Source organism: Epinephelus fuscoguttatus, linkage group LG1 (assembly GCF_011397635.1).
Source record: "Epinephelus fuscoguttatus linkage group LG1, E.fuscoguttatus.final_Chr_v1".
NCBI lineage: Eukaryota > Metazoa > Chordata > Actinopteri > Perciformes > Serranidae > Epinephelus > Epinephelus fuscoguttatus.
The window spans coordinates 14,292,420-14,317,738 of record NC_064752.1 but is presented as its reverse complement, the minus strand read 5'-3'; the positions used below and the strand labels follow the sequence as shown (position 1 = coordinate 14,317,738).

At 40.0% G+C, this 25,319-nt stretch overlaps 1 protein-coding gene across 3 annotated transcripts in view; it reads right to left on the bottom strand.

Moving 5' to 3' along the window:
* Positions 1–25,319, bottom strand: part of LOC125879015 (metabotropic glutamate receptor 4-like) — a 277,294-nt gene that overhangs the window by 106,963 nt on the left and 145,012 nt on the right. For all 3 annotated transcript variants that reach the window (XM_049560999.1, XM_049561738.1, XM_049562541.1), the window contains exon 3: positions 24,920–25,136. In XM_049560999.1, coding sequence (XP_049416956.1) covers positions 24,920–25,136 — 217 coding nt within the window. The remainder of the gene's footprint in view (positions 1–24,919; positions 25,137–25,319) is intronic.

The following is a 25,319-nucleotide window of genomic DNA, read 5'->3' as shown; positions in this document are numbered from 1 at the left end:
CAGCTCTACAATAAAGGAACACTTGGCGGAGGAATACAGGCAAAACATAAAATGAATAACATACATGACATCTTTGTCCTATGGCAAATTACTCCAATGAAAGGAGGCTCTTATTCCTTGACAGATACATGAAGCAGAGAGCCAACATTTTTATCATGTTATCGTCTGTTTTTAATTAAAGCTTTTATCTTGTATGACTTGTCAAATGAGCGCACAGTGACAGTGTTACCGCAGTTACCAAAATACAGTTGGTGAAAATATGAATACACCTTTAAACGCTTCTGCTTAACAGACCCCTACATCATTATGCTGCTGCGGGTGCTGCAGATTTACTGAAGCCTTAGACAAGGTGATGCAGATTCACTTCAGCTTTGTGCTGCAGCAGAAAGATGATAGTGAAAGTAAAAAACAGGAGGATCACTCTGAGATCTTCGCAGCGCCATTCATCTCAGTGTGCTTTAGAGCTCTGGGCCCAAATATGCTAATCCTGGATCCTGTACCCTGGCCTGTAGAGCAGACCTTGTCAAGCAGGACTACAATTTAAAGTCTGTGGGTCAGCGCAGCGGGATCTGTGTTAAAGTGGGATAATCCCATGGACATGGTACTGTACCTCAAGGCCAGCACCGCAGACTAATCTGTGTAGAGACCGAGCACCAGACAACCATACAGAAGAAGAAGAATAAGGGTAAGCTTGTGCAGTCAGCCAAATTCATCTGCTGGCTCTGTCATGGATCATGAGAGGTGATAATCCTCCCATCATTCGATTGTTTTGAATTTCCTACAATACTCATTTAACGTTATATGTCATTGCCTTTGGTTGATGGCTTGAGGATCGAATTACACTCAGTTCGAATACATTTTTTGATCATATCTCTTCCCTCCGTATTAATCATAAAATAGAACAGCAGACCTTTATGTCTCCTTTTGTTCATCTATCACCCAGAGTTCGACAGTTTTATTTGACAGTAGGAAAAAATGGATTGTTCATTTGCTTTACACTGCCATGATATTTGACTGAACAGAAACCCCTTTTTCTTACACAGAGCTGCCACATCCTGTGGAAACATTTCAGCTGCCTTAAAAAGCAGCGTGTCTCTTTCTCTGCTGTCTGATATAGCAGCCGATATGTTCTGTAGTCTCTAAGTAGGAAGGATTTTTACATGCGGGAATTTTCCCGACTACCACACGGATAGGCAGCACCTGTTGGTGTAAAACGCTCGTTGCCTTATGGCTGTATCCTGTGTGACTGATGCTGTTGTCAGTCACGAACAGGTGGATATACCTTTTAAAATTCATGAAAACTCTATTGAGCCGCAGCAAAGAGGAGAGTGAAAGAAAGTGAATTAAACTGAGACCTGCACAGTCACTTTTTTTTCTAGCCTTTAGACTTTGACCCACTCTGAATCATTTGTATATCCTGGCAGCCTTGCCACATAATTGATGCCATTCATTACATGATTGGGGGGGGGGTTTGTGAGGTGAGTGGAGGTAGCCAGACCATTGCTGAGAGCAACTTGCGTTGTGATGATTGATAGGAGGCGAGCTGCATAAATGCTGGAGTGTTGGTTCCCTAAATGCAAGTGAGTGTTACTCTGGTAGCCGGCTTGGGGCGAAGCCATTAATAAACCCTGCAAATGATGATAGCTGTTGTATTGATTCTAGTTTGCACCCTCTATTCCACCGGCCCCTTCGTGCTCCAATACTTTGCCTCAGTAAACACAGGCATCGAAACTGTTGACCCAGGCTGTCTCTGCCATTGATCACGGCGTTGATGTTGGGACGCCACATTTTCTTTGTTTGCGTGGCTTAATCCATCCACAAAGCTCGCTGATGGTACAAAGTGGATCGATGCGCGAGGAGAAATGGAAGTATGAGATTAAAAATTATAGATTTATCCCTGAAAAATATCCCACCCGCTCTCCTTTTGCAACCGCTTGACCTGCATACTACAAGAAACCAGGAAATGTAGGTTTCAACACTAAAATCCTGCAGGGAAATGGTGCTCTCTGTGTTGTGATCACAGTAGCGTGCATGTTTGTTTTCCCACTAAACAGTAAAGGATGAACTGTTTCATTCTGATCACTTCTTCATCAGACTGACAAAAGAACAAATGAGTAATGAAATCCCAGAGTTACAGCAGCTCGCTCACTACTGGCTGATCAAACAACTGTTTCTCTGCATTCTGCAAACATTTCCCCCTTTTTTTTCCCCCCCTGCCTTCAAATCCAATCCTGCTTTGTCTCACCCACACGCCTCTCCCTCCTCCTCCTCCCGCTCCCTCCCTGTGTTTCAACTGACTGTTAACCGCCTTGTCATTTGTAATGGAAATGACACGCCCTGAGTCAAAGTGACATTATGTCAAAATTTTATCCTGTGATTCCTGCCGGGCTAAATCACTCTTGCTCTATTCCTCATTCAGAATCAAATTAGAAACACTCTCGCGGAGCCGCCATAACTTCAAAAAAGACTCCAGTGTAGCGTCTTCAATAATACTTGAAATCCAGAATGCCAGCTAATGTCTTTCACTCAAATTTCTCTGGGAGAAAAGTTGCAAACTTCGACACCTCTTTACCAAGTTTGAAATCTGCCAGGGAAAATGGGGAGGAGGGATTATGTTGAACTTTTAAATTGCAACAAACAAATGAAAGGCTGTTTGTCTTTCTCCCCTCTACTGAAACGGCTGCCTCCTCTTATACTTGTATAAAGGATAGACTGTTTTATGCCTCAGCCTCCTGCTGTTTGTCTTGAAGAATGATGGGCAGCGTCACATTTTTATGAAGCTGTGAAAGTCTTTTTCCCCCCAGCTTTTAATCGAGGTTATTTGAGGTCTAACAGGTGAATAAGGGATAAAATAAGCCAAAGGGAAAATACAGATGCGTCTTAATGCCCAGTTGGTCAGAAATGCAAACCACACAGACTTGGTTCACACATCAATCAGCATATTGTGGGATATAACTCCAAGTGGTTTGTGCTTATCCTCAAAAAAGATATTTTTTAAGACCAAATGCTTTGAGGGAAAATCCCTGCCCACAACACATTAATGCACAAGAGAACACTTATTTTTCTCCAGCCGTCGTCAGAAAAAGCTTCTGCTTTGGTCAGGAATAACTGAAATTCATCCGACATTCGCTTCAATCAATCCTGGATGTTTAACCCACGTGTAGCCTCAACTTTTTCCTGATTTCATCAGGGCTAATGGGACAATTGTGTTTCACTGTGCAGCCTATTACCAAATCATGTTCAAAATACAGCATCACCGGTATTTTTTTTTTCTTATTGCTAAATCACATTCCAACATCAAGGTTACGCAGCCAACTGTGGATGAGATTGCTTGCCCCTGATAGTGGTTGGTTGTTTCACGCCCATGTTTTCTCCCTCACATAAGGCACCAAATCCCCCATTCATCCCCCCTCGTGATATTGGTCCCCCTGCCTCGCTAACACAAGGTTGCCTTTCCCACCGCTTCCAAATTGACCCTTCAAGGGCTTTCTGCAGAAATGAAATTGCATTTATCTTCCATTAGAGGAAGCGTACGTTTTAAAGAAATTGTTGGGACTCGGTGACAGTGGTGAACACTGTAGATTATAAAGTTATTATGGAAACAAGAGAAAAGGTTGGTGTTCAGTGTTATAAGAGACCCAAGGACTCACTTTAGGGTATCTAAGCAGATGTGTTCGCCCCAGACAGTATTACTCTTCGCTGTATTTAAACTCTGAATACAGATACAGGGACCGATTATTCACACTTCAATTAAATCACTAAGATGTTGAGTTTGAACCTTTTGAATCCGACAGTACAGTGATGACTTCCATCCAAAGGTGTTCAGGTATATAATCAGTGTGGATGACTTATGACTATCATTGATTTTGAATCCCAATCTGTTCCAAGCCAGTTTCAATTAATTAATTCTTTTTTTAAAGGTCATCTCCAACTCTAAAGAATAAAGGTCTTCTCTCTTTTTTTGTGGTAAAGTGGGTGTACTGTGAATGGAAATGAGTGTTCACCTTCACAGTCAGTCTTTTATTCTAAAAGAAAAATAATACTCTGCAGCATATTACAGAGAGACACTGATGGAAAAGGTAAATAAAGACATTCTGACATCATTCGTTTTGCTTTGAGTCCCCCGAGCCGTCTCACAGTGTTCAGACTTTTTGTCAAGACTGAAATAATGTCAGCACCTTACAAGTGCCAAGAACCTGCTAACAACAGAGACAGCTAGATCACAAGTGGAGGACTTCTGGTTATGGATGTCATGAGTCAGACATAGCCAGTAAAAATAAACCAAAGAGACTTTGCAGTGTGCAGTATTCTTTTTACTTGCTAATTAGGTCACTCATTAGTAGGTTAGCTCTCTTGTTCACCTACTAGATAGTCAGTTCGCTTGGTAACTTGTTTTCTTTCTGAATTAAAATGTGGGGATCCTTACATGTCTGTGAACTATGGGACAGTTCTGGGGACTCCACACTGGGTTTTATCCTAATCAATGTGTGTACATGGCGTACATTGCCCTGACAGGTGCATGGACAGAAAAGTGTGTCCTGTTTGGATTTCTGTAAAAACACAGGGTTTCACCCAAGGACAGTGCCTCACATCCTGTGTCACACAGAGTTGCGTGCCTTATGCCTGTTTTTGTCATCTCACATTGGGTTGTCTCGTAACTTTTTGGATAAGATTGCAAAACCACAACCTAAAAAAATGTTTATTAACTTAATTTAAACATACAGGAGACCATATGCCTAACTGTAACTTCAAACAAAGATGACATTTTGTTGTGATCATTGATTTACAGCTGGCACTATGCAACCACAACTACACTTCCCTGCAGATTTCCAAATGACTTTTATGTGACTGCTTTTCAATTACTAAATTGACCGTCATAACTTTATACTGGAAAATATGTACAACCAACCCTGTCTCACTCCAAAGACGCTGACATCTGGCGCTTGGGCAGTGATTTGCGGGATCAGACACTGAGGAAAAAGACATCCTTTAACATTGGCATGATATGCAGCCGATCACTGTCATAGTTTAAGGCTGCTCGGCAGTGTCGAGGGGGAAACGTGGTAGGACAAGAACTAAAGTTAAGGTGGCGAAACTCCGAGTAGGTGGGGCGGGAAGGATGGTGGATGGGTCCAACAAACACTGACCTTCACTTGGGAGAGTGGTGTTCATGTCATGTAAGATTATAAAGCCAAACCCTATTGTTTTTTCCTAAACCTAACCACGTGCATTTGTTGAAGGAAAAAACAGTCAATTTGCAGTGTTGTACTGACACAGACTGTAGACGATGCATATAACAGGCAGAACTCGACACAGTGTCCCAGAACGTCGTCAACCAACGTACCCAGAGTACCTTTCACATCATATCTGGATGAGCAAAGTCCATGACCAAACGTATGCAACAATATGTGACGAGGCAGAAGTGAGAATGTGTTGGTACAACTAAACAGTGCTAAAATATACTGACATATAGATGGACTGAATTATTTTCCACAACAGAAATCTAGTTCGATGGGGGGAGGTCTGTATTCTGGTATCAATGCCGTATCTTACATCAGTAGCTGCCCAAACGGGCTTACAAGGCACATGACCAGTTTGGATGTACATGGGTGTTAGACTTAATATACAAGGTATAGGAAAACACATTAATAAATTCTGCATGCCTTCGTACTTGCATAAAATAAACTGATCGCATATTGTAAAGTATGAGAGTATTATCCAATTTCCCATGCTTTATAAATAAAACTAGTCCACACTAAGTCCAACTTCTCATTTTCATTTACCAAAAATACCTCAGAATTTTCGTTCTGCATTGTTACACAGGTGCACACAGGTTATCACATAAAGTATGTATGTACACTCAGAGCACAGGCTGAGATGGTCACAGAGCTCGGATGAAATACCAAGTCCCTGTCCTGTCCACACAGTCCTCAGAAAAGGTCTCATCAAAATACCACCACCATCTGAACTTCCTAGCTTCTCCTTGAAAAACAATACATCTTTGCCGGATAAAGAACAAACAAAAAAACGCACACATCTTTCATCAATCAAGATGAAACTCCTCCTGTTGCACAAATTGGGGTTACAGCAGTAAGTTTGTGGGTTTTAGAAGAAGCTGCTGTCTTTGGATGATGGTGTTTATCACAATAAAAATTCACATGAGACGCTGACTAAACAATATTATCTTCCACCTGCTCATTAGCAGCAACCATCTTGAAAGAAACAATACTTCTAAAGGAAAATGTACTGACAGATACATTTGCGCTCCTCGTGGATTTTGTCATACAAGGCTCCATGCTGTGCGGTGCTTTACACACGAGATTCTTTACAACAGAGCTGTGAAGCAAAATCTGCTCTGATGCAGATACTGTACACAACAGAAACTTCCCTGCATCACCAAAATATAATGATTTCATCTAATTCAAGTTCATAGAAGCTTTTATCAGCGTTTGTCATTGTGCTAGTTTTGAATGAGATGTTAAGATGTCAATGTCAGGAGAGACACGAGTGACAAAAACAAAGCTTTCACTTATCAGTTCCACTTTATATATTTCCTGTCCCATAAAGCTGTGCTCCGACACAATCCTTTTTGATTATTTTACATTTGTGTGATTATACTCTTCTGGTCTTTGCCTATGCTAAATCTTATCACTTTCCCTGCTGGGAAGACCTAATTTCCCTGAAGAAATCGATAACTCTCGCTCAATAACCTAATCTAAAGACTAATGCTGCTGTGCGCTGCCACCGGCTACATGGCTCTGGTAATCCAGATGCCAAATGTGCAAATCAGGGAAGGCTACAGATTTTGCTTTCCCGCTGAATGTCACAACTGAAGTAAAACAAATGAAGTATTTCCAGTTGTAGGTTTTGACAGTGTAGGCAGATAAATAATACATTTTATCCCTGGACAGGGGTCCAAATAATTAAAAATGTCCAGAGCTCTCATAGTGATAATGCTGCCATGAACTGCCAACAGAATTCCTGTAAACATGATCAGCATGGGACAAATAATCAAATTTGGGAACTCCTCCCACAAAACAGGTTTGTCTGCCACTTTCGTGCTTTATTTCCAAATGTTACAGGATTATTTTCAGATGCAGTGACATTGATTTCTGTGGAATAATCACTTAAGAATCCAGTACCCGAGCCCAAGCAGTGGCAGCCTCTCCAGCTGACTAGGAAAAAGATTTTCTGTAGATGTTAAGCAATAAAACGCGGAGGAAACAGATGTCACAGTTCTGTCCACACTGATTAACTGCCAACTGACCTCTGGGGGGGTGTAGTGCAAAAAATACCACAGCTATAAACACAACATTTCTGTAAGATATAATATAAAGGATGCAGGTTCTTACTCAGAGCAATTCAGATTCTTGAGATGACACATAAAGAAGTTATGTGAATCAGAGGTTGCTGTTCTTTATTGCAGAGGTGGTCAGTGGAGATGTTTTAAGACTACACAGCTCTTTCCTAGAAAGACAAATAAATTAGATGCCTTTTTGTGAAGCACAGCCCACCCCACCCCCACACCCTCCCTCTGGGGAATCAGTGTCCCATGATCAGAGTTAGAAAACAAACTGGCCTTGGCACAAACACAAGAATGACATCTGGTGAAGCTGCTTTTCTTTTTTTAACTGTACAAGCAGTTAAAACCAAAACCAATAACAGCAGATATAAAATAACTACTGTAATCTCATAATGAGAATACTGAAATATATTATGTATATACACTCAGTCGCCAGTTTATTAGGTACACTTGTTAAATCTTATGCAAACCAACACAAAAGCTCAGTCGTGAATTCTACGTTTATAAAGACAGTAATGTTCGGTGTTGGCTGGCGCTGTCAGAGAGGGATTACAGTAACATTAAGCAACTTTTTTTTACCTGAAAATAACAGCTTCAAAGTCATTTAGATTGTAGTCTGACTCATAACAGGGAAAATGGCACCTCTGTTATTCCCACTGCACGCCTTTAATGCCTGTTCTTGAACTATGTAACTTTGGTGAGTGGGTCGGATCTCCCGGGGGACGAGCGTTGACACTTTATGGCTCTGCAGCTCACACCTCCAGCTAGCTCAGCTGTTTTACATTGCTTTTGGTTTTGTTGTCTCAGTGATTTGTTATGATGTTTTCTTTTGATACTATGTACAATTGGAAACCAAGATAAAGATTTTTTTCTAACAGCTAGCTCGGTATTCTCAACACATCACAGTTGGAGACTGATGGAGGAAGAAAGGAAGAGGTTAAGACCAAGTAACAAGATCAAATTAAACAACTAATACAGGGCTGCAAACTGTTCACACTGTCCTGACGTGAGTTGTATTGATTTGTCTCATGGCTAAAGGGAAAATAACAAAAATCTGACACTATAGTGTACATATACATCCCTGTAAAAGTTTTGAAAGACTGTGACAAGCTGTAACCTTATCAGTGTCTTTTGTGCAGGGTGTCTACAGGTATCAGACAGTTTAATTGAAGGCTTTTTTAGACCAGTTCATCACACTTTTTGACAAAATCTAGGACAGATTTTGGACAAATCATGTTTTACTTACTTTACTAGCGCAGGTAAACATTGCAGACAACACTAGAGTCCACCGGTAACACTGGGTATTAGAGTGAGTTTAGTCAATCTACATTTTGCCGACAGGTAAGTGCAAGTATGAAGTAAAATGACAGTATTATAGTTTCAAGAATATTTGTAACATTATAAATGAAAGCTTTTACATTGAAAGGCTTCACTCATTTTCACAAAAAGGAATTAAAAAGTGGATAAATTAAATTTGACAAAATGTCTGTAGTAGTTAAGACCTCACAAATTCAAATTTAAGAATTTTTAATGACTTTAAAGGCCTTATTTTTCTAACATTGAATTTAAGACTTTTTAAGGACCTGTAGACACCCTTTTGTGGCTTATGTCTTAAAGGGCAGGTCCAAAACTGACAATGGCGTTGCGTGGCGTGGCGTGGCGTGGCGTGGCTTTGCTCAGTGCAGCCAAGAGTGACAATGGAAAAAGGGTATTTGACTGGGAACTGAAGCTGTTGTATCGCCCTCTTGAAAGCCACCGGACTCCACTGACACACAGTAATTCTACCTCAGAGCACACAGGAGTTGCTGGTCTACTGCAGTTTAGTTTGTTTCCTACTGTTTAACTTTCAGAACCAAACTAACGTACTAACCTACTAACTAACGTTTTAATGCTAAAACACACATACTTTGACCAAAATTTGAATTTGTTGATTTGAATACAGAAAGAACCTGAATGGAAAGCTACAGAATGATATAAAACCTCCTAAAATAAATAAAAAGCACCTTTAAAATGTACACATATATACAATAGATAACACTTGATATTTAAAAAAAACTACATACGTGTACACAAAACTTTAATTTGGCTACGTTAGTCTTTATCTCATGAATATGAATTTTCTGCCTTGATAGATCTAAAATCAGTCATTAGATTCTGTTTCCTTTTACCTCTGTTTAAATACACAGCCGTTACTGACATGTCAAACATTGCTAATTAACTCCTGTATTTAATCTGAAGTATTAGTTCGTTTAGTTTGCTTAAAATATAATTTGTAATTTTAACAGTCTCTGCCATAAGTCATTTCATTAACCACATCACTGTATTCTAATTAAAGATACCAGAGAATGAAAAAGGTTGCCATCAAATCTTTATAACACTGAATAATACAATGTGTAAGCCTCGTCCGATGATGATAATGTGGAGCCGTTTAGAAAGTGCTTAGTGGAAGCTGAGAAAATCTTATCCCTCTGACAGAAGTGATATTGATATGTCCTAATGAAGAGGAGCTGTATGGATTAGTTACAGAATTGTAATCCAGATTAGTTGCATGAGCTGTCCAATTTACATTATTGTCTTACGTTGCCTAATTGAAATCCTTTCCTTTTTAACAGTTGGGGGAAGACAAAGGCAGATTTAAGTATCTTTTAAAATCAAATCCTTTATCCTCACAACCCTGTTAACAGTTTCAAATGAGCTGTTCCCAAAATTTCTCAAGCCATGGAGTTATTATACACCTGATTTGGGTTTGTTACATCAGTTCCTATTTCACAAACCTGTTTAATTTGTTGTTTTTAATTATTCCTGTGCTGTAAACTGATAATCTCCTGTTACTGAGTGCAACGTGACTAACAAGGAATTTCACTTAAGCTCCACTTTTAGGCATGTGACAACACGGCAGCCTATTGATTGGATGCAAATGTGTTATTGACCTCTTAAAGTCAGTATTCTCTTTTTTTTATCTCTTTGTTTTAATTGTCCATGTAATTACGCATATACTGCATTAGCATAGCAGCCACCGACTTTATCTGTGCAAATTTCTGATCGCCTTTTGTGGCCGATTTGTGTAACATTCACCGGGTTCTTCAGGATAAATGAATCTGCAGCATCTCCTGAAACCTCCCCCACACCTTAATCCATTGCTTTGATTTGCTGCTCTCTTGGTTTGATGACCAACACTGAGGTTTTTGTGCAATCTGAATCATTACAGCGAGAATATGATTTGTCACATTCTCTTTTTTTTTTTTTTTTTTTTTTTAAAGATATTTACAAATCAGAAGTTACATTGAGAATAGTGATATAACGAAGAAAACTTCTACAGATCTTCACCTATGGCACAGTTTTTGGTCAAACATTATAAATGTGGGGGTGTTAAGCATCACATTTCAGAGATATATAGTATCCTGCAAGGCAACAATAGACCATAAGTATTGAGAGAAAACATAAGATAGCAAGAAGACTCGACTTAACACTATCTAAATATTAAATGGGAAAATATAAGTCAGTTATCATTACATAAGACAACAGGCTTTGAGGTTGAACGATGCTGCGCTTTAGCCAATCACAATGGAGGGGGCGGGGCTGAGACGTGCAGGTGTCCCCAGGAAATGTGTACCTACAGAAACGGCAAGCTCCGCGTCCATGGCGACCGCTCCACCCAAAACGCCATCTCGTCAACGTGAAAAACAAGCCCGGTCTCACTCCGAAGTTGTCGAAATCCAACGCTTGGGCAGTGACTTGCGGCGTCAGAAACCAACGAAAAAAGGCGTCCTTTAACATCAGCATGATACGCGGCTGGTTGTCATTATAGTTTAACAGTGCTCTGCGGCACCAGGGGGAAACGCGGCGGGATAAGGACAAACGTTAAGGCGGTAATAAAGTGCTTTAGTTGCTGAAAGAAAAGGAAGACTGTGTACATGTTAAATTTCCTGTGAAAACTGAAGTGTATTTTGAAAGAAGACAATGCATATAACAGGCAGAACTTAACACGGCGTCCCAGAATGTCAACAACCAACACACCCAGGGTACCTTGCATGTCATATATGGACATGGAAAGTCCGTGACCAAACGTCGATATGTGATGAGGTCAGAGTGAGAATGTGTTGGCCTTGTGGAATAAGTAAAAGAAATGAAGCAGTTAACATGAAATCAGAGGGAATCTTAGAATGAGACGCACATTGTGGGGCCAAATGGCAAGCAAATTGTTAACCCTATCATTTTGACAATTTGTTGCAGATTAACTGGTGACTCTAAATTTCCCATAGGTTTGAATGTGAGGATGAATAGTTGTCTGTCTCTGTGTCAGCCTTGTGAGAGTCTGGCAACCTGTCCAGGGTGTACCCTGCCTCTCGCTCAGTGTCAGCTGGGACAGGCTCCAGCAACCTCGCAAGCCCCAACAGGATGGGTGGTTAAAAGGAAATTTCGGTTTATTTCAACCTGTCTCCTATCGTCCTAAATTTGTTTCAAGTGACTAGTGACATAAAAATAATAGTTAGCATGTTAGCACGGTCTGAGATCGCTGCTTGTTCTCGCGATATTTCGGCCGCGCTTTGGAAAGCAGAGCTAGAGGGATAAACAAACATGGCAGCACACCGGTAAGGTAAGACAACACGTTTACATGTCGTTTTCTATATGTTCTCTGACATTTATCCTAACGATATGAGGCGGTCTTTGTGGAAAAAAGCTTGCTTAGTGGACTAACTTTGCACTTGAAGGGATGCCTGTTCACTTACGTTTTAACAGGTCTGACACTACTAATGCGCTGTATCTAGGCTAACGGCTAACATGCTAACTATTATTTTTATGTCACTAGTCACTTGAAACAAATTTAGGATGATAGGAGACAGGTTGAAATAAACCGAAATTTCCCTTTAAGGAAAATGAATGTTTTTGTTTTGTTTTTCCTTTATTTGTGCTTTCTTTACTCATGTTGTTTAGTGCGTTGTTATTATAAGTCATAATGTTGTCTCACATCTTGGAAAAAATAAAGTTTAAAAAAACCAAACAGTTTTTCTCTTTATTTGAATATGTACCGATGTACATTAGTATCAAAATGCTCCCATATGGGAAAATAACTTCACTTGTGTTTACCTTTAAGTTAAAACACAGCATGATGAAAGGTTACCCACCATCTCTACAGGGGACTGTGTCTAATATTAGAGATCAAAGATCAAGCAGCAGGCAGTCGCTTAAGGAAATTGGCTTGTGCAATATCTGTGCATTAAGAGAGACACATAACCATTATGTCAGTGACAGCCGCTGAGTGAAAGAGAGAGTGAGGGGGGGGAAGCGAGTGGAGATGAGTGATGATTATTCAGCCATTCTCCGTGCCCAATTAAGCAATGACAAGTAATTGTTTAAACAAATTGCAACAGGACATATCTGAGGCACTCAGGGGTCATTTATGTGATGTCGAATAATAAATAAAGACATAACTGGCTGACACGTCTCACCCGGGTGTGAACTAGAGATTAAAAAGGCCATATGGGTAGAAGCAGGAACATCACTAAGTGTGCTGTGATCTCTTCCCTCGGTGACTGCAGCTATTTAGAATACAGATGTTCAAATGTCCCCCTGTTGCTCTGTGTGGAGACCTGCTTTTCACTAATCTATTCACCACACCCTGCCACGATTTCACATCAATTTTCCTTTTATCCTTTTAAAATGTACATCTGGTGATATTCTATATGATTCTCAGTGTCATCAGATTTCAGTAAAAAGCCCAAAACTAACAATGATTTCATCTTGATAAAGGTGATTTTGTTTCTGGTGTTATCAAGCTCCATTGTTACTGAAAACACATGAATGAGTCACGCTGTTACACTGAGAGTCACTGTCACTCATTATGATGAACATGGGCACTGTGGTTAGTTTCAAGTGGAGCCCACATACACCATCTTGCTGCTGTAAATGTTTTGCTTAAAATCAGACAGAACTGTAAACTTGTTACACTTCAGTCTAACAGTGTGTCCATTCTAATTGATTTCCTCTGGGAAGATTCGATTTTCCCTTACCTATCATTAGAAACCAATGGGTCTGCCTGAATCTAAAATCATTTTACTATAAATCCACACTGATGATTAGCCATGCCAATATACCCATTTTGCCGGGGTCTTAAGAGTGGAGCTAAGTGAAGTAAAAACAAGATACGATGTCAGATTATATTTAGAGGACATGTCGATGGGAGGAGTAAAATGTTTCGCATGTTGAGAGAAAAATGGTCTGTTGACATATGGCATAAACCGAAAGTATGAACTTATTGTCTTATAAAGAATAGCTACAGCGTGTAACCTTATGTGAAGTATAATCTAAACAAAAGACAGCGATCCCTATGTGCACAGTTGTGCTCAGGAACGTTATGAAGACATAAGGAATGTACTTCCCAGTAAAATGACGTCTATTTATGTTGATTTCTTTTGGCTGGATGATCATGAAAAATTTGAGTTTTGTTTCAGAAAGAAAAAAGAACCTTTTCTGTGACTGAATTTCTTTGCCAGGCCTGGGATAGAAGAAGAGCATTCTGTTTCTGGACTGAGTAGTTAAATAACATGTACTTTTGATTGTTTCTGCAATATCATTGTAATGGTGTCTTGTAAACCAGTGAGGGTTGGGCACATGTAAGGGTGCATGACAATTATACGACATTATACGACACTTAGATAATATAGAAAACAAGCCAATTTTGCCCTCCAAGATAATGCGTGCTAACTGCGCTAAAAACAGATAGGAAATCTGCAACGACAACAAAAGCCAGCGACTGCACATTCAACATTTCTAAGCACAAGTCAGAAAATAACATTATCTCAGAGCCTGAACAGAAAAGGTCTCTCTTCCTGCCTCCGCCTCACTCAGACTCACCCTGGGTCTGGGTTTACAACTACCTGTACCAGAGAACAGCATGACAGCGACGAGCGCTCACCCTGCAGCTAAATCTCGGGACTGAAAGGTAGTAGTAGTACACTGCACACTCAGTGACAAAAAAAATAATTAATCAATTAATCAAAAAACAAAGACTCTCTGTCGACTGAGGGGTCTCTGACTGATGATTTGAATCTTCTACTTTCAGGGGGGCTGCCCCACTTAATAGCCGTGTCTATCTTGTCGACTGACTAATCATTAATACCCCTGTGGCACTCACTGAATTGATTTTTATTTTAACCAAGAAACCGCAATTTCATGTCACAATACCAGACGAATCAGTCAACTCGGTGGAGTTATCAGATTCAAAGGTCTAATCACGGCGAGTAAACTCTAACTATAACCCCAAATATGGAATGTGTTAATCAGCGGCTGACAATATTCCCCAACAAATCCACTGGCCGGCTGTGACTCAGAGGTAGAGCAGGTCGTACGCTAATCGGAAGATCAGCGGTTCAATCCCGGGCTCCTTCAGTCCACATGTCAAAGTATCCTTGGACAAGATACTGAAACCCAAGTTGCTCTCAATGGCTGTTCAATCAGTGTGCGAGAGCATGTAAATGGTTGCTGAGCAGCAGGTGGCACATTGAATGGTAGCCTCGGCCACCAGTGTGTGACTGTGTGATTGAATGGATGAATGTGACATGGAGTGTATAAAAGCACGTTGAGTATTCGGAAGACTAGAAAACCGCTATGAAAGTCCACAGGTCCATTTACCACAATTTCTTTTTAAAGGTCCAGTGTGTAGGACTTCATGGCACCTAGTGGTGAGGTTGCAGAACTGAAAACTCTCCCGTGTGTCAGGCATGTTTAAGAACTACAATAAGAAAATGCAAATGGCCCTATCTAAAAACACTGCTTGATTTGTCCATTCTGGGTTACTGTAGAATATGGCAGACTCCATGGAAGAGGAACCGCTCCATGTGTAGATATAAATGGCACATTCTGAGGTATTGAAAACACAGCGATTCTCATTTTCAGGTCATTATGAATTGTTCATTGTTCTGCTGGTAGTTGCCCCTAAATCCTGCATGCTGAACCTTTAAGTAACACTTGCTATAAACGGCATTACCCAGCTGTTTTAGGAACTTATAACGCCCTTTAAAAGAAGTTATGAGATTTGCGTCTTCAGTAAGAATGGGCTTGTGGCAGCAGACTAACACATTGCTGGTTTTGATCTTTTCATAGATCTGTTGACTATGAGAAAACATGTAGAATATTGCCAGCTTTATCCTTAATAAATTATTCACAGAAACAACTTCTGATGAACCCAAAAGATCTTTCTTTGTGAGAATCAGTTAATACAGTATAATTAGGCTCCAACTTCTTCTTCGTATTGTACTTTCTGTTGCCAGGCATAACCCCAACCCAGTCTAATATTGTCTGTTCTCGGTATCTAGAAATAAATCACCCAGGAGCAATGCAGAGTTGTTTGTGTTCCCCTTTTCTTCCTCTTCATTTTGCATTCCCCACATGCGCTGATTCATCCAAACTCTGTGGCTAATGCTTGTAATCCTCCTCGTCAAACAGGGACGCCAGTTACTCCATTAGCAGGGTTTCTCATGTTGATGTCAGGCAGGCCATTGGTTTGCAAGGGGAATCTTGTTAGGGTTCTTATTGACATTGTGTTTCATTAACTTGATTAATGACATCTATTGGGGCATGCTCCACAGTAATCAACATCTCTGCAGAGAGGGGCTGTCTGCAGTCAGAGATGGGACTCTCCTGCCCACACATGACTGGCCTCTCTCTGTGTCCTGTTTGTTTCCAAAAGGCTGCACTCAAAAAGAATCCTATATTCATAAATACCAAAGTAGCAAGCAGTGAGAGAACATTAAGTAGACCCCAGATAACCATTATGAACTTTCCATTTCAGAAACTGTGCGTGTGTTTCAGAAAATAGGCCCTTTGAAAATTAAAGAAATAAAGCATCTTGTGTCCATATCAGGCAGGAATACATCACTTAAGATGCTCCTACTAAATTATTTGGTGATATAAGTGCTCATTGTCCCGCTGTTTGCTGTGATTTCTTCGCCATTTAAATATAATTACAAGATGCACACTGCCAGGAAAGCTGTCTATTAGACTGGCACTAAAGAAAAGGTCAAGAAAAGGTTTTTGTACAATACCACTTTTAAAATCCCACACACCGCACTCTAATTTAAGTGTATTACACTGTCAATAGGATAGGTTCTGGGTAAACATCTGAAGGACAAAAGACTCTTGCACATTTTCACACATCTGATGTTTCCTAAAGTGGTTTGTTCAAAGCAAAGGGATTTCTTCCTCCGTGCCTGTGCATCCTACATCTGCTCTCGTATCTCCCTTTAGGAAGAGTGACATCCAGGGTCAGTGCATGAGAGATGAGAAGCTGCTCGGCCTCAAACACCCCGAGAAGGGGAACACTGAAGGCCACTGACTTCCAGCTCCAGGCGCTGTGTGCCAGCGAAGAAAGATACAAAAGCAGAGATCAAAAAACCCCCACCTGGAATTCATATTTACCTTTCATCATCTGCTTCTTACCCATATTGTACTCAGTTATATTTTCTAGCGCTCTTAAGGGAGAGAGGGGAAAGCTGTGCTGGTGCAACTCCAAGCAGGTGGCTGCTGGGCTGCCAGGGTTGTGTCTGCTGTGGGAGCTGACTCAGATAATTTGCCTTTTCGGCTTATTTTCTTGGTACGCTTTGCTCACAACAATGCAAAGTAAGTGTGCAAGTACAACAGTGAATTAAGTCAGTATATATGCAGTAAAATAAAACGATGTAATATCCTGCTGCAGGATATAGATGTGGTGTATGTTACATAATTATATGTCTTAGTTAATCACTTATTGGTCACTCACACTTAATCTTAAGTATTACTTTATATAAGCATTTGTATAACTGGTGAACTAGCGTTGAACTGTTTTGGCAGCTCATGGGCCATTAACGTTTGTTTTTGCCAAAAACTGAAGTTTGTTTTCACCAGACTGTGTCCTCAGCATAATGCTTGGCTCTGAGGGTGAAATGTGAACTTCCTGTTTTTGAACATTTCTGGAATTTGCGAGATTTTATATCTTTTTTTTTTTTTTTTTTTTACCAAGAAATGTCATTACAAAAAAATTGCTATGACGTAAGTTCAGTGTCTGTGGCTCTATTAAAAAGCCTGCCTTTCTTAAAACACCAATCAGCTACCCTGAAGATTAACTCAGCTTTTGTTAGGTGTTAATAAAAGTGTTTCTTGGAAAGATCTTCATCTTCTGCCGTCATCTCTCCACTAGACTGAATAAATACTGCCTGAGGACACTGCTGGAGAACATTTCAATTAAGAGATCAAACTCGGTGCCGATCACTTCACAGGAAAATATCTGATAACCAACATCAGTTGATTTTTCAGAGCAACATGCTTGATTTAATTTGATAAGTTTTGATTGGTGAGATGTTTATCCACTCAAAAATGGAACAAACCTGGAGTGAACTTTATGATGGAAATGACGACAAAGCTGGATTTGTTTATGAAAAAACAACAACATGATAATCAGTCTCTCTTGACTATAAAGAACGCCACTATGCAAGGTACTGCACATAAGGGTTACACCTGGTGATTACTTTCATATAATTTGTCAGATATTTTTGATAAATCGTTCTTTAAAAAACGAAGGTAATAGTGCTAAAACCCAACTCAATCAGACCTGAGTGATATAGAGAAAATCAAATACCACAATATTTTTGATCACACACCTGAATACTGATTTTTCCATAATATTGCAGGGTTGACTACTGATGTTTTAACAAAATATTTACATGAGAATTTTGATAAAAATATCATCACTAATGTGGATATAATGACTGAGTGGTCAAAGGCAAATTATAGAACAGTCTGGTAAGCTCAGATAATTACACTTCACGGTAATGCAGTGAGTGTCTGAGGAAAAAGTAAACACTTAACAATATAACAGTATCCAAGGAAGATATCTAGTCTCATATCGATAGAATATCAATAAACTGCCCAGCCCTAAACTTAATTCCATATTCCCATCAAGGTGACATCATCAAATTCCTTGTTTTGTCGAGTTCATATCAAAGATTTGCAACAAGACCAAACTGTTTTCGAGAATGTTGCAGAGAAAAGTTTCAGTGGTGTGAAATGACCGGTTTCAGCTCAATTCAAGCCAGCTGATGGTGTCACCTGCAACTCCACTGGTCAAGTCGCCGACAGCTGGTTTTAGAACGAAAAGCTGGTCACCTGTTTCAACAGCCAGTCGGCTTGTAGTGAAGTCTGTTGGCTCAAAATGACCTCAGACGGCATGTTTGCTTGTTGCAGGAGTCGGACGGTGGGTCTCTGCTGCTGAAATGCATTATAGAAAGCCAGTTTCGTTCGGTTCAATGAGCTTTTTCTGAGATTTGAAGTTTAAAAATGGTCAAACGGTGTGCATGGGGTACATGCAACTCCGACACAAGGTATCCTGAGAGGCTGGGCGATGGGGTGTATTTTTTACCCTTTCCTAAACCACATCTCAACCGAGAAAAGTGTCTCCTTTGGATAAAGCTGTGTGGTAACGTTAGACCACAACATCAACTCAGCGTGAATAAGATTAATAATGATGTCTACATCTGTTCTAAGGTAAGTCAACATTGTGTTTGGGGCAACATATTGTCACTTTGCTGGAAAAAAATATAAAGTTATCTTTAACATCTCTAGCTAACGTTAGCTAAAGTTAGCCTAACGTTAGCTCCTAGCTGCGTTGTTCATCATGTCACCTTGTTTGCTGGGAGTTCATTAGCCTATTTTGTTCTAGTTTTGTACTTTGGTGATCGTACATCATTGTTAGCTGTTGTCCAAAGAGCTCTAGTTAAGCTAACGTTAACTTCTGGAGCTTAGCTTCATTAATTTATCTGTAATCGCAGAGAGAACAAAGGTTGGCAAACGTTATGCTGAATGATTCAGTGTAAATACTGTAGCACCAAACTAACGGAGAGACACTCTTGGTAAAGATGGTAAAAAGGCCGTTATCCTTTTCTCATATTCTGAGCCAAAAACCTTAACTTCAGTGGAACAATGCTGATCCTCTATCTTGTTGTTTTTGATGGTGACGGCAATGAGATGTGGTTTATCCCGCTTACACAATGACCTGTAAATTTTGGCTTGCAATTTTAGCTTTTCATCGACCTTCTCAACGATAAAATGATTAATATATCCCTCCAATTCATAGTTTAGGCCCTTTTAGTTACTTCTCAATGACATCTAATTGTTATGTCCCCAAAAATCATCATTTCCCTCCTGTGAAATGCCGTGTACTGTGACACCTGCCATAGCGCTGGTCACTGCATGTTGATATTTTGTCTGAGTGAGTGAAGGGAGGGCGTGGCTTAGCCATAGGTCAATTGCAAGTTGTTGCCCATTTCATTTCATCATGCCACAAATCTTAAGTCTGAACTGTGCTCGAACAACCTGATGGAACGAAAAGCAGAAAATCCTTACAATCATACTTAAAACTAGGGATTGGGATGGGAAGGTTTTCGTTTAAAACTATTTATTAATTGTCAAAAATATTTGCTGAATCTTTCTACTTTTTCACTAATCGATTAATCCACTAGCCATTCCTATCAAAGATTAATAAATAATCTTCTGTAAATTTGCAACTAGACTTATAAAAGAGACACTCGGTCAATATACAAGGAGAGTATTGAGGAAGTTACGTTTGACAATATTCATACCATGTTTCTTAACTGTGTGAATATAAAATACTGTAAACCTAAAAAGTCTACAGATTGTTATGTACTCAGTCTATCTTAAAGGTCCAGTGTGAAGGATTTAGTGGCATCTAATGGTGAGGTTGCACATTGTAACTAAAACTTCTCCCATGTGCCAGATGTGTAGGAGAGCTACGGAAAGATGGCCATATCTGGAGCCAGTGTTTGATTTGTGTGCTCTGGGCTACTGTAGATACTTATGTAGATATAAACGACTCATTCTAAGGTTACAAAAACACAATGACTTGTAGTTTCAGGTGATTGGACACTAATGAAAACATAGTTATGAATATTATATTCTTTTTCTGCCAATAGATGCCTCTACATTTTACACAGTGGACCTTAAATGGTTAAATCCTTAACTGCAGTATATTTGCTGTTTATTCTGCAAAATAAGGATTTTTTTTTTTTTTGGATGGAAATGTTAAAGGCAGCTAAGTGGGATCAAAGCATTGTTTATTTGAAAAAATGTGCGACTTGGATTGTGTTCAGGTATTAGTTGTTCATTAATGTTGTTTTTAAAAAGCCTTGCATCTTTAAGTGATGTGCATATAATTATGTTCCTCTTTTTAAGGCGGCAAACGAGTTCCATGATTTGGAAACTGGACAAAAAGCAACATTAATCATGGATTTACCCTTTAAAGTTCTCTCCTGGAGCACAACCCATCAGGTGGAGATGATCATTTAGCGCTGTTATGGATTGTCTTTGATTGCACTGAATATAATCTCTAAGTAATGTGTGACACTTAGGTTATTAGCAGCGTTTTCATTGTTTCACCCATGTGTGACACTTTAAAATAATTGCACCTCAGAGCTTAGGTAATGTATCTGATGCATCAGATAGATCACAATTTGCAGAGACGTGCATTTCCTGATTTTTCAGCCCTGATAAAATCCCTAACATGTTTTACCCGGCATCACTTATTTTCCCATCCCTCAGCAGCCCCTGACTTGCGCCCAGGCGATTAAGTGCTCAGAGAGTGACAGACATAATTGATGAGCAACCGCGGCCAAGCTGGTCTCATTCTGTCCAGGCACGGTGCAAGCCGGAGACATGACCGAGGCACCTTAAAGTCTCGTCCTTTTAATTACACTCGTACTTTGCCAAACAAAACACTCAAACTCCCTTGGAACTCCTTCAATAGAGTAATTTGTTGGATTGGGGTAAACACAAAAGGAAGAGGATACAAAGCCTTGAACAGAGGGCCAAATGAAAAAATTGTGTTCTGTGTGATATTTAAGGGAAAAGCTCTATTTCTTAAATACAGCCTCTTTTTTTCTCTCTACCACAAAAGGCTGTCTGAACCCGTACAGTTGATTTTTTTAAACACACTGAGGTCTGTCAGATGTTGGTTTTCGTCTTGGGTTACTGGGATTAATGGTTTTGAAATAAAATCAAAACCATTTCTAATGACTGATTGAATTGATTTTTATTTTATGTCATGCACACAAACATGTGCCCAACCCTCATGGGTTTACAAGACACCATCACAATAATGTTGCAGTGATCAGTCCAAAGTACTTGTTTTGTTACTGGTCAGTCTCCAGACAAAGTACTTTGCCTTCTATCCCAGGCCTGGCAAACAAATACTGCCAAAAAAAGGTTCTCCTTCTAAAAAATAATTCTTATTTTTCATGGTAATCCAATCAAATCGACATAAATAGAAGTAATTTTACTGAAAAGTAGATCCCATATGTCTCCATATACAGTACAATAACATGTAAAATGAAACTCATTGTTACACAACAAACAAAGTCTGCCCTCCTCCGGGGTGCCATTAAACCTTCTAGTCTCTAAGGCTAAACATAATGCTCCTGAGCACGACTGTGCACATAGGGATCTTTGTCTTTTGCTTAAATAGATAATAGCAAAGACATGGTTCCAATTCTGAAACCTAAATTGGTATGGTATATGTAAGCATATGTGTACTCTTAATTTGGTGTAAGAAGCAATTTTTGATGACTGGGTGAAATAAAAACTCCAAAACTCAATACGAACTCTGAAAGACAACCCTAGCATACTGTCAACTTATCATGTTGTTCAGGCTAATTGCTGCAAACGACTGCCTACATACACATCCAGCAGACTCAAAGCAAAATGAGCATCCCATTGGAGTCAATCTTCACCAACTCCTCAGAAAACGTCTGCTAGGTGCTCAAGGTTGAGCAAAAACTAGTTCAGCTCAGCTCTGTGTCATTTTTGGGCAGGTGGTGTTCATTTAGCTTGTTAGGAAATGGCTGCCTGCAGTTTTATATTGGTGGGTCAGGTGATGAGAGCCATGGCACTCAAACATGTACAGTCTATGTTTGGGCCGAAGAACCAAAACAAAGGGTTGAAAGATGCCAATACCCTGCTACACTGGACAGAGAAAAACAGACTTTTTCAGCTGTCATCAACAAAGCAGACAAGCTCACATTCTAACCAGTGTCTGCTCTGTACAACAGCAGCAGCAGAGCTGCAGCAAAGAGTAGCAGGAGTCAGATTTCCCTTCAAGTCATGAGAGTAAGGAGAGTTAACAGACAGGCGGAGGATTTGGTGTCAAAGCGAAAAACAAAAGTGCCTATTTGGCAATATCTCTGATTTAAACCCAGTGGTAATAGGAAACCTGATAACGTTGGAAGTAAAAGGAGCTTGTTGCATCACTAAGAAGTTGGAAGTGCACAGTCGGTCGCCTGCAGCTCTTCATCTAACAGCTCACTCTGGCTGCTCCTGACTGTTCCATTGCTCCCTGGCATATTTCAAACTGATCTGTTGTCAACACATCCTGAAAATGACTGTTGTCTTGTTTAGTATTTTGTCATGAACGATAGCTGTAGTGCTAATCTCATTGACAAACACAATGCATCTCCTGTGACTACTTCATGATAAAGGTCAGCTCTTGTTTTGACGGTGAAATACTTTGAATGTGAAGCTGCAGCAGAAGGAAATGTTTGGTTTTCATTAGCAGTAACTTAATTCAGCACTCTAAAGACAATGTCATGTCTTCTCTTGGTTAATGTCCAGCGTTATCAATAATCAGGTGTCGTCACTGGGCGTCCCATAGCTCAGTGGGTAGGACGGGCGCCCCATGTACAAAGGCAATGTCCTTACCACAGCGGCTGTGGGTTTGATTTCAACCTGTGGCCCTTTGCTGTATGTCACCCCCTTCCTCTCTGCCCATTTCATGCTTAATCTGTCCTGTCAAATAAAGGCAAAAACCAAAAAATAATCTTTAAAGATTAATCAGGTGTCATCATTAGTTAACTATGAGAAGATATCCTCACCGTGGCAACCCAATGATGAAAAACAGGGAAAAAAAGGCTTGCACATCCCTGTGCCTGATGAAGAGAGTGCTGGATCAAAGAAATGTCTGGTAAAGTAGAAACAAATTGATCCGCACAACAAGTAGCTTCCATTAGAAGATTTTTAATTCTGTGTTGCATTTCAAGCCAGCAGCTCCTGCTCAGACGTCTCAGTGTCCTTATAATGAAGCACAATGCATTCCTGTCCTGTGTTAGCTCCCATGTTTAATCTATAGTTTTTAACAGCACTCTCATCTGTCTCTGCACTGTTTAAAAGGGTGAAATCAATGTTGCACAGCATGATTTTGCCAAGTAGGACATGTTCCTGGATCAACATCCCACATTATGTTCCTGGACCAACATTGCAATCAACCAATCACAACCCTCTGACATCATCAGTGTGCTGCTTCTTTGTGCCTCTTCAGAGCTAAGCTTCCAAAAGTAAGTTAGTAAAATTAAACAAAATCCTTAGTAACGTTAAACAAAAACCTTGAAAGCCACTGCGGGGTTAGTGAGTTAGCTTGCTAAGTAGGTAGGCTATGCTAACAAGTAAGCTTGCCTGTAGGCTGGAATATTAATTGACTGACTGTGGATAATATCATTTTTCAGCTGTAAATACCTGCACTTAACACATTTTTCCCTCCTTTTTAATCTTCTATTAAAAACTTAGTCCACCTACAGTAGTAAGCAAGTTAACTCACTAACCTTGCAGTAGCTTATAAGGCTTTTATTTGTTGTTACTGAGGGTTTTATTCAATAGTGCTAATGTCAAATTGGAAAACTAGCTTAGCTCTGAAGAAGCACAAAGGAATTTGGAAAGAAGCACAGGAGCAGCACACTGATGATGTCAGAGGGCTGTGACTGGTTGACTGCAATGTTGGTCCTGGAATGTGATGTGGGATGTTGATCCAGGAGCATGACCTTCTTGGCAAAATCACATCATGCTATTAATGTTATTTCTAAAAAAAAAAAATGTTAGTGGGCCTAGAAATGAAAGTAGAGGTAAAGCCCTGATTTTGTGTGCATAACTCTGACCTGTAGTGTCAGTACAGTACAGTTAATACCTGATTGTCTTAAAAAAAAAAAAGAAAGAAATGTTATTTATGATTATCGCATTTATTTAAAACTGTGTTATTGTGGCACATTTTGTGGTTCTCTCTGTTCTTCTCTGTTCTGTGTCTGTAACTCATTGTTACTGCTGCCCATCTTGGCCTGGACACTCTTGAAAATGAGGCTTTGCTGGTTAAATAAAGGATCAATAAATACATTTTTAATAACAATACAGCAGTACTGTGGCAAAGCAGGTCCAGTGTAGACACTGACAGGAGACTGCAACTCCTGCTGATGTACTTCTTTCACTGCACAGCCAGAGAAGAAGGTGACTAATGGTTGTGTAAGACTGCAGCTGATCTTTGGATCTAATGGAGCTTTAAAGCCACATCATAAGCAAATGTGTAACAAACATATCCTGCGAGTTGTGACGGTAGATATTAAAGTCTGTAATCGACCTCTGGCTGTTTGCATGTTCTGGGATCAAATCTAACATTTGACCTGACTAATTGATTTTTGCGTGCATGTCTTCGAGCTTTACCGATTTTCTACAATACAGAATGTTCGCACTGGGTAACATCTTCCCACGCCCGCTGCTAGACTTGCAGTAATGATATATGAGGCCAAGTGTACTCACCGTCCTCCCGAGACTTCTGAATGAAAGCATCGACGCCACTCTCTCCATAGTTTCCCTCTGACGCCACTGTGGAGACGTAGTTCCAGCGCATGGCCTTTACAATGTCCACCATGGCCTGGGCCTGATAGGTGTCTGGAGGCACCACGCGTGAGAAGAAGTCATAGCGGGTGTTGTCACTCAGTTCTGGAGCTGTGGAGGCGTAGCTCACCTGGGGTATCTGCACAGGAAAGAATATTGATAACAGCATGAGCTTCAAGTAGCTTCCAGTGGAAATAGTTTTGGGAGGGAGTGAAGAGTATTAGGGCTAAGAAAGTTTATCTGTGTAACACCTTTCAACAACAAGGCAGTTCAAAGTGCTGACATAAGACATAAAGGCATTGAGACTAGATAGAAAAGAAAC